We start from the raw sequence: 10,906 nt of genomic DNA, 5'->3' as shown, positions 1-10,906 counted from the left end.
CTGTCTCTGTCTGTCTCTGTCTCTCTCTGTCTCTGTCTCTGTCCCTCGTCTCTGTCTCTGTCCCTCTGTCTCTGTCTCTCTCTCTGTCTCTGTCTCTGTTTCTCTCATACAGGCAGTTTCTTTCCAAAGAGTTCGTGCACAGAGGACATCACAGGTCTGGAGCAAAGCCCCTAAACAATGACAATAATAGAATAAGACTTGGATTATTAAAGATGTTTGAAGTGTTGAGAGAAATCACTGTGGCCAGGGAGTGGGCCTGGCAGGGGGCACAACTGGGCTGGTACTGAAAGCGAGATGGGAAGGATTTCAGTAGGAAGAAATAAAGGGGCTGGGCAAAGGGGTGGGAAAGATGAGTTCAGGAAAGGGTGGGTGTGCCATTGTATCTGGGCTGGCTCTGCTTTAGACTACGTAAAAAGAGGTGGTGGGAGAGAAGCTTGGACACATGGTGGGGCAATTCTAGAGTCTTTAACGCTTGGCTGAAGAGCTTAGGAAGAAATGGGGAGTTATTTGATGATTTTTGAGCAAGGGTGTGTCATGATCACCCAAGGACGAGGCATGTTCCTTTTTTTTTTTCTGAAAAGCATTTTATTGTAGGTGCAATGGGACACAGCTGGACACAGTAAGTTAGATGATTCCAGTTTTGTTGGCAACATTTAAGCATCGTAGTCTGGAGCACGGACATAGGCCTTCTTCTCTCCATTGGGCCGGATCTGTGTTTTGACCTTGGCCACGTCGATGTCATACAGCTTCTTTACGGCCTGCTTGATCTGACGCTTGTTGGCCTTGACATCCACAATGAAGACTAGGGTGTTGTTGTCCTTAGTCTTCTTCATAGCAGACTCAGTGGTCAAACTTAAGATGGTATAGTGATCAAGCTTGTTTCTGCGAGGGGCACTCTTCCGAGGGTATTTGGGCTGCCTTCGAAGTCTTAGTGTCTTGGGCTGGTGGAAGGTGGGGGATGTTCGGATCTTCTTCTTTTTGTGGCTATGGACACCCTTCAGCACCTCCTTCTTGACCTTCAAAGCCTTGGACTTGGCTTCTGTCTTGGGGGGGCACAACGGCTTCTTTCTTCGCCTTTGGCGCCATCTTGGGGGAAATGGTCTTCCCCGGAGGAGGCTTGTTTCTTAAAGGAGGCTCCAGTCAGTTGTTCAAGCCTTCTTGGTATGTAGCAGTGCCCAGGAAATCCATTCCATTGTCCCTTTCTCTCCCTACAATTCTCTCACAATGGATATTCACTGTTCTTCATTGACATAGCTACCTATTCCCCTGTCCAAAGCTTTTACTAAACTTTCCTGTCCAAGACTTTCTGGATACTTTGGGTACCGACAGATTCTTCAATTTCCCCTCTTGATCTTGTTGGGAATCTTAGGATTTAGTAATGAAGGGGACCTTAAAGAGGACCTAGTCGACTTCCCCTTCACTTTGCAGATATGGAAACTAGGCCTAAAGGAGGGAAAGAACTTACCCCAAATCACATAGATAGTGGCCAAGCCAGGATTTAAACCTGGCTGCGTTACACAATGGATAAAGTTCTGAGCCTGGAGTCAAGCAGACCTGAGTTCAAACCCAGCTTCAGATACTTATTAGCTGTGTAACCTTGAAAAGGCCACTTCATTTGTGTCTGCCTCAATTTTCTCAACTGTAAAATGAAGATAAAAATAACATCTACTTCCCTGGTTTGTTGAGAGAACAAAGGGAGACGTCTGTGAAGTTCTCAGTACAGTGACTGGAGCACAGTAGGTACCCCAGAAAAGCTAGCAATGAAGAAGAAGATGGAGATGAAAAATAAGATGATATTGGTGATGATGATGATGCTATCTTCTGACTTTTGAGCTCCATTTTCTTTTCCCTAGACCATGCTGCTCAAAGTCACACAGGTAATTAGTAGCAGAGAAAGAAGTGGTTTCCATTTTCCATAGTGAAAGTCTCTGGTCTTGGGCTACTTAGGGGGGAGGGGGAAGAATAGGGTCTTAATAGGAGCAGTGATTTAGAGCTGGAAGGACACCAAGAGATCTTTAAATCCAATCTATTTCACAGATGGTGAAACTGAGGCTCAGAGAGGTTATAGTTGACTTGCCCAGGGCTATACAGTCAGTATCTGAAGGACTGAAGGGCTGGGGTCTTCCTGACTTCCAACCACTTAGCCACCTAGCTGCTATGAGAGTCTGATTAGAAGTCCTAGGACCTAATTAGGGTTCCATTAACTTAGCCTCTGAAGGTTACACCCAGAACAGCTCTCGCTTCCTTGGAGATATTTGCAGACTACTTAAGGTCATAGATTGGAAGCCTGAAGGGACTTCAGAGGACAACTTTCTCATTCCACAAATGAGGAAACTGAAGCCCAGAATGGAAAAGTAATGTACACAAGAACCAGGATTTGAATGTGGGGACTTTGGCTCCCAATCCATCACTGTTTCCACTGTACCAGCTGCTGAAGAGTTAGGGGAATATCATTATTGTTGAATCTATCCTGCCAGAATGACCCATGCCTGAGGATGGTCTTGTGACTGGTGGGTGAGATATTCCTTCCCCAAGGAAATATTGCTGGGGGTTTGAGGAATCATCTCCCACCACATTTTTATAACAACATAACTCACATTCACATTTCCTAACCAATTATTTCATGTGATTCTCTCAATAACCTCCAGAGATAGGAAGTATAGTTGTTATATCCTTTTTTTATGCCTATCCATAAGTATCAGAGACAGGACTGGAACCCAGGTCTAGTGAATCCAAGGGAAGCCTTCTTTCCAGTCTACCTGCCCTCCTTTCCATCAAGCACTGAGACTATCTTATGCAAATTATTGAGAATATTAGAGCTGTGTGCCCAGAGGGCCCACACCCCCTCCTGACTGGAACCCCATTGCAAATATCTTCCTAGGAATGGATTCCCTCGGGATCACTGTATTTCTTTCTCCACTAATTGGGGTTACATTAATATTACATTGATTTTTTTTTTTTTGTAACCAGAGGGGGAAAGAAAGTTGGGCAGGAGTTTCTTTTTCATCTATATTTGGCCTGGAACCTTTTTCTCTGAGACAGAATGTGCTTTGGTTAACCCAGGCCCTTTTGATCTCCAGAACATCACCCTGCAGGGGGCCAGCCTTTGAAGTCAAGTCTACCTGAATTCTCTGATGGAACAGATATGGCTCTTCACGGGAGACCTCCCTCAGTCACTGGAGGATGGTGTTTCTGACTCGTCCCTTTTCTCATTCCTTCACAATATCTCGTAAAGCTTGTTTCTTACTTCCTATTGCTACTACCACTGAAAGCATGTGATTATCCCGACCATCTCCTGCCCTGTGGCCTCTGCTCAAAATCCATGTGATTCTGAGTGGTAACTACCCTGCTCAAAGCTCCCATCCCTCACCTCCATGCCTGCTTCCTTGCACCCACTTGTGTCAACCTTTTCCCTTCCAGGTTCCTACCCAGATTTACTCCCCTTTTCCATTATCCCACAACCACCAATTCGCTTCAATTCAATAAACATTTATTAAGGGATTGCCATACACAAAGAGGAAGATTCATTCTTGGTATGGGGGAAGAAAGTCTTCGAGTCTGGAGAAGTCACTTAACCCCTTAGGATCCCAGGCAATTTTTCTAAGATTATTAGCTTTAGGACAAATGCCAATCTACATTGGTAGAAGGAGTTTCCTTATTGAAAGTTCTTACCACTAATGAAATCGTAGATTCAGTCAAAAAACAGATAGTGCAAACACTGGAGTTACAAAAATGAAAATTTTTAAAAAGTTACTGCCCTCAAGGAACTTCCATTATCTAGGAGATCACAAATATAAAAATAAGTATAATCCAAGGACCTCAGAGGAAGGAGACACCAGCGACAGTGGGGGTGGGGTGGGGTAGAGGGGATCAGGAGGGCTTCAGGAAGACAAAGGTTATGAGAGGCAGGGAAGAAGAGCCAGCACATTCTAGGCACAGAGAATGACCTATGCAAAGGCAAGGAGATGAGGGATGGAGTATGTACATTCTAGGGACCACAAATAGTTCAGTTCTTAAGTCCTTCAAAATTGTCTATTTTTGTAATATTGTTGTTATCGTATAAAGTATTCTCTTGTTCCTACTCACTCCATGCAACACATTCACACAGGTCTTCTCAGCTTGCTCTGAAAACATAATTTCTAACAGTGTAATAGCATTCCATTCAATTCATGTAACTGATTTGTTTAGCTATTCCTTAATCTGGGGTCATCCTCGATCATTATAATTATATAGCATTAAGTTTTTTTCTCATTATGCTGTTCAATCATCAAGTCCCCTGAAATTCCCATTCTTTGACACTACGAACAAACTGTTCCGATCATTTCTGTGTCTGTGGATCCTATTCCTCTTTCTTTCATCTCTTTGGAATATGGCTTTGGTGGGGGTACCCTAGCCATGCCGTTCTGTAAGACAAGTCCATCAGTTCAATCAGAAAAAAGCTGGGCAAGGGGCAAGGGAGAAAGGGCACTGGGAGAAAGCATGCTATTTATGCTTCCTTAGACTTCCTCATTAATTAACCCACCTTTGAAGTAAAAAATAAAAATTCCTGGAGGCAGGCTGAGACAGATACATAAATACAGCCCTTGTTAGTCTGAAGCCTTTCAGTAGCTCGGATCCTTCCTGCTTGGGCTGGTGGGTGTGGGCCAAGCTTTAGACACTATTTGGTTGGCACTCTCCTGCATTACATGTTTGGGTTTCCAATCCCACCCTTCATTGAAAGTGAAGCATTCATTTAAAGCATCAGATTCCTCCAGAAACAACTTAAGTAAAACCTCAGAATTCAAAACACAATTTAAAAAAAAGTAACTTTATTTTCCTAGAAAAGCTAGAGAAATTATGCTCTCCCCAAACCGTAAATCGAACCTTTGTTAGCTCGAGATGGGAGTGGTGGGATCTATGAACAGAGTGACTTCTAGACTCACTCTCCCTGCCCAACCCTGATAAAAATGCTGCTTCCTCCAGGAAGTCTTTCTTATTTCCTAGTTGTTAGCATCTCCTCCCCACCACCTAGTTAAAATGCCTTTGTATGACTTACCAGTGCACATATCCTCCACTACCCTGGCCCCCAGTGGACTGAAAGCTCCTTGAGGGCAGGGATTATTTCCTCTTTGGTCTTTTTATCCCCAAATAGGCAAAGTGCTTGGCACAGAGCTACTCACATGTCATCTCCTCCATTAGTCTGTGAGCTCCTTAAGGGCAGAGATCCTGATTTTGCTTGGGAAGGTCAGCTGTAGAGTCCCATGAGGAAGGAAGAGGACAACCCTCCTTACGTGGCCACTTTCCTTAAAATGGTGGCCCTGGGAGGAATTCTGGACAGTGGCTCTTTGGTAGGGGCAGTGCTGAGCGTGTGGACTTTGGCAAATGATACTGAGCCCCTCTCCATTCACTGAAGTCACCTTTCAGAGCATTCACATGAAACTCTACTCAATCAACAATCACTAAATATTTATTAAACATTTACCTCACATGAGCACTGTACTAATGATACTTTGGATACAAGGAGAGGCAAGGCCAGTGGCTGAGCTCAAGGAGCAGGGACCCAGCATTACCTAGAGTCACAACAGAAAAGTTTGACCAAATTGGCAAGGCTCCATGCATCTTAGACTTGGCTGTTGGGCTATCTGGATGCATGATTCCCAATTATAGCTGAGGAATGGGGCTAAACTTCTTTTACCCTAAAAATCTGACTTTTTCCTACATGACAACATGCCAGTTGCCAAAGCTACACTCTCTGCCTATTTCCACTATTGGCTTTCTTTTTTTTCAGATAGATAATTTTACTGATAGCTTTTTAAAAATCATTTGTCTCCTTGTGTCCCTGCCCTTCTTTGTTTTCAGTGCCTTCCCTTGTAACTAATAACATTGAGTAGAAAAGAAGGAAGAAAAGGGGAAAAGAATCAGCAAAATATCTCCATATGTGCCCCCAAATTTGATGATCTAGTAGCCTCCCCACCCCCCAGCCTCTGCAAAGGAGGAGAAGCATGTCTTCTGACATCTCCTATTTGAGGCCAAGCTTATTCCTTTTTGATTATTTAATAATGGTTATTCTTTCCATTTACAGCAAATTGGCAGTGGGAGCACCATGTAAAAGTGATTGGCATAAGCCCAGCCCCCAGAATGCATGTAGACTAAAGCTAATATACACAGAGGCTAGTATTGCCCTCCGCCATCTTCCACCGTCCCCCCAAGCCCCTGCCACGGAACAGTTAGAGGGTTTTCTGAGCTCCAGTCCCTCGTTCCTTATAAGGTAATTCAGAAAATACTCTTATTTCAATAGTTCAGACACTCCATTACTTTACGATAGGGCAGCCTAATAGTTTATGGTTTATTGTCTAAAACTCCCATCTTTCTTCACAAAGATGAAAAAAATTTGGAAGTACCCAATGCTGAAGGGGTTGCACAAAGAGAGGAATGCAAATGATATAATGCTGATACTGGAATGGCTAGGTGGTGCAGCAGATATAGTGCTGGATCTGGAGTCAGAAAGACTCATCTTCCTGGGTTCAAATCCAACCTTAGACACATACTAGCTGTGTGACCCATGGCAAGTCACTTAACCCTGTTTGCCTCAGTTTCCTCATCTCTCAAATGAGTTGGAGAAAGAAATGGCAAACTACTTCAGTATCTTTGCCAAGAAAACCCCAAGTGGGGTCACAAAGAGTCGGATGTGACTGAAATGACAAAATAACACTAAACAAAGGAACACTAATAAAGTCCTGGTGCAGATAGAAATTCAGTGCACTATGGAAAGAAGTTAGATATTATCCTAAAAAAAACATAGGGCCTATTTCCTTTGACAGTGACATCCCACTGCTAGGTACATACCCCCAGGAGGTCAATGACAGACAGACAGCTTTCTTATACAGATGAGACACTTGATGCAGGACATTCAATATTAACAAAATCATAGAGAATAGGTGTTCAGCTACAGGGGAATGGGTAAGTAAATGGTGGTTCATACTTTCATGGAATATTGCTGGGTCATAAGAAATGACACATGTGAAGAATTCAGAGAAACCTTGGAAAACTTATATGACCTAATAGATGGAAGCAAACAGAACCAGAAAAAATTACTACAGTAACGTAACAGGAAAGAACAATAAAAATAAATATAAAAAAAATGTGCTCTATAGCTATAATGACCAGGTCTGACCCCAGAGAAAAGTTGAGGAAATGCACCTTCCTCTCTTGATTACAAAACTTGGGAGCCACAGGCATGGATATTGCATATGTTGTTAGACATATCTGTGTCAGTTCGGTTTGGTGAACTCTGTTTTTGCTTGTTTTTAATCTTTTTTTCAAGGGAGGATTTACGCTTCAGGAGAAGTATATCTTTGGAAATTAATGTCATACAGAAGCAAAAGAAATCAATAGAAATAAAATAAATGATGTAAATAAAAAAGAAAATGGAATGATCAGCCCCAGAAAATAATGGGGTCTTTCCCTCCCTATTTCTTCCTTCTGGCTTCTATGCCACAACTAAAATCTCACCTTTTCTAGGCAGCCTTTGCCATTTCCTGTTAATTCTACCACTTTTTCTCTGTTGATTATGTACAATTTATCCTGTATACCAACTGTTTGCACGTGGACTGTTTGTGTGCTGTCTCCCCCATTAGAATATAAGCTCCTTGAGAGCAGGGACTGACATTTGCCTTTCTTTTACCACAGTGCCTGGCATACAGTAGGCACTTAATACATGCTTATTGACTGACAGACATCATTGGAGGTCTTCAAGATCATGCTAATGGCTATCATCCCCCAAACTGATAGGTCATGGTTGTCAATTCAGTTAATCCGTCTTCACTCCTAACCCAGCAAGAGGGGGGGCAAAGTCAGGTCAGACCCATGGTGCTGGAATTGGGGCACAAAGCCTGAAGTCATGGTGCCTAATTAGCATTTCCTTCTGTCTCAGGTTGGCAGCTTAGAGAATGCTGACTTCATAGGTCTGCTCTCATCACGGTCAGATGGAATGCTGAGGTTCAGAACACAGGGACAGGTCCTTGGTATCAGTCACTTTAACATAGGTGCTCACATCTCTAGTGGATACCTGGGTGACAATTCTCTCTGCTTCCCCTTTTTAATTTTGTCTCTTTCTTAGAATCCTTGGATGCCAGAGCTGAAAAGGACTCTAGAGGTCAGCTAGTCTCATTTTGCAGGTGAGGAAATTATAGAGGTAATGCACTGGGGTAAAAATAATGTTGGAGTTAGAATAAGAAAACCTCAGTCCAAATCCCAAAGGGGCATTTACTATTCTTATAGGACCTCGGACAAGTCAATAACTTCTTTGGGCCTCAGTTTCCTTATCTGTAAAATGAGGGATCAAACTAGGAGAAGTCTAAAGTCCCTCCCATATCTAGTCTCTTATGCCATGATCGAATGAAATCAACAGGCAACATGCTAGGTGAAAGCTATTGGCTTGCTCGATGTCCCATTACTCGGTCAGAGCTGGGACTGTGGTCCAGGTCTCTAGGCTTCCTTTCTGAGGAAGCCTCTGAGACTTTAAAAAAGCTTCAGATGAGGGGTTAAAACCTTAATGTTGCAACGAATTAAACATCAAACTCACTTAAAACTGTCACTAGCAATGTTTCTATGAATTTGTGCCACCAGGCACCAAATTCTATGAATCTGAATCAAACAGATTCATTCATTTGTGGAAAGGCCTCTTTTTTTTTTTGGAGGGCAATTGGGGTTAAGTGACTTGCCCAAAGTCACATGGCTAGTAAGTGTGTCAAGCGTCTGAGGCCAGATTTGAATTCAGGTCCTCCTGAGTCCAGGGCCACCTAGCCACCCCAAGAACTCTTTTTATGTATGACTGTATGAAATGTGAACTGTGGCCTTTTAAAATAGGAGTGTTTATGCTCAGGCTGTTTACTATTGATAAAAAGGCAGTTTAAAAAATTACCCAGTCTCCATTTCCAAGGTCTCGGTCTTCTACCTGCTAACAAAATGAAGAAAAATGATCCATGGAGCCCCATCTATTCCCTGATGTAAATTGCCTTTTGATCAAAAATAGTGCTGATTATTATAGGACTCTCCTAATTTAAATTAATGATTCCTCCAATAAGAGTCATTGCCCATTATTTTCGCCTGCCATGAAAAATCCTTGGGTTCCTGACTTGCATTCTTCCCCATTCAGAAACAATCCCTGCTCAGCAATGCCTTAGTTCCTCCATTAATTATTCTGGATTTCTTCATTCATATGCACGCAATTCTATCCCTGCAGAAATACATTCTAATGAAGATTCTGGAAAGTGACAAGCTATAATTTCTAGCCAAGGATTCTGTCAGGACTAAGCAATAGCAAGCTGGTGAAAAGAGACTGTAATGGCATTGGGGGAGAAAGGGAATAAAATCCAATTTTAATATTTTAATTATATCCTTAATCAGAGGAAAATATGGAAATGCTTTGTGCTCAGGGCACCTGATGGTGAAGAACTGGTCCTGATGGCAAAAGTATATTTTCTGAAGAGGAAAGAAGGGCTATGTCCGTGTGTATTGAGAATGGGTTTGTTACTTTGACTTACCTGGCTCCATTTTGTGTCAAGCCTCCATTCTGTGCCCGATGAGTCATCTTATGTTATTTTTCTACCATAATAAGAGAAGGATTGGACAATGATGTATGCATTCCCCAAATGTGCTAAACAAATATTAATAATGTGTGCGTCCTCCCCATCCAGATTCTTTTCATCATACGCTTCGGCAAAAAAACCTCCCATCAGAGCTTGGTGTCACTAGCTAATAGGCAAAGTGACTATAAGAATTCCACCAGAGACACCCCAGTCCTCAGCTTGGTCTTGGGTCACGACTGAGTCTGACTCTTATTTTCATCCTTGAGACTTGAGACTTCCTGAAATTCTCTTCAAGACAGTACTGATTGACAGAAATTTGTTGACTTGCCAGGCAAACACATGAGCTCTGGCTGGGCAGAGAGGAGACTCTGGGTTAATGTTTGCATTGCCTAATGGATAATATAAACTAATGTTTGCACGCATTTGATTTATGAGTTTTGATTGCTAGCATGGAGACACATATGTCTAATTAAAAATTCTGCTGCATTAGTTAGCATAAGTAATGGTAAATTTGTTTTGTTCACGTACTGCCTGGCAATAGAATATATTGCTATTAAAAACAGGCTACGGGACAATTCTTGCTTAAGAAGTTAAGATTTCTGCAGTGGAAAGTGTATCTTTCCCTATAGAAATTGACAAAAAAGTTGAAATATTATAAACTTTGCAGTGATAAAAAAAACCAGCAGAGCAAGATACAGATACTGTGGCTGTTGAGCAGAGGACGCAGAACTTTTACAAATGAAAAATCACTGGAACAGAATTTTCAAAATGTGCTTCCTCAAAACATGGAGAATTTTCTACTTAAAAAATTAGAAGAGGAAAGCAGAAATGAGCACCTCCATGCCTATGAAAAGAGAGAACAGGCAGAGAGTAAAAATGAGGAACAGATGAACTGGGAGGCTCTCTGCCGAGTGGTCTGCAGCCCCAAGATGACAAAGTAAAATCAAGTCAAATATCCCTTGTCCCCAGACTTTAGGAGAGAGAGCAGTGTTTGGTTTGTGTGTTCTTTGTTTAATATGGCATAGCGTACAGACTACCACCATTGTCTGAAGGCTGTATCCTGGTAATTCTAGGCACTCTTTTCCTTGATAGGATTTTGTTTAAAATTTTTGAATCAATGTTCTTTAGTCATATTGACCTATAGTTTTCTTTTCTTTTCTTTTTCCAACTGATCTTTTCCTGTGGTCTGATCAGCCAGAGAGAAAGTGTTAAAATAAAAATTTCTGCCATAAATTCCAAAGCTTTCAAAGGATATCTGAGTTCTTCATTCTGGTTGAAGTTGGGGGGCAGTGAGAGAGAGAGAGAGAGAGAGAGAGAGAGAGAGAGAGAGAGAGAGA

General features: G+C 42.1%; 1 protein-coding gene across 1 annotated transcript; it reads right to left on the bottom strand.

Annotated features, from left to right (window-relative positions):
- Positions 1–653: 653 nt before the first annotated feature.
- LOC138165126 (large ribosomal subunit protein uL23-like) lies at positions 654–9,571 on the bottom strand. The gene is made up of 2 exons (XM_069093281.1): positions 9,525–9,571; positions 654–1,086 (listed from the first exon to the last, which is right to left on the bottom strand). Exons 1-2 carry the CDS (start codon positions 9,569–9,571, stop codon positions 654–656), a joined length of 480 nt encoding a protein of 159 aa, XP_068949382.1.
- Positions 9,572–10,906: the final 1,335 nt, after the last annotated feature.

This window comes from Petaurus breviceps, unplaced genomic scaffold, assembly GCF_028583685.1.
Source record: "Petaurus breviceps papuanus isolate PSGF00001 unplaced genomic scaffold, PetGlider_PUasm1.0 208, whole genome shotgun sequence".
Taxonomy (NCBI): domain Eukaryota; kingdom Metazoa; phylum Chordata; class Mammalia; order Diprotodontia; family Petauridae; genus Petaurus; species Petaurus breviceps.
This window is presented reverse-complemented; position numbering and strand designations above follow the sequence as displayed.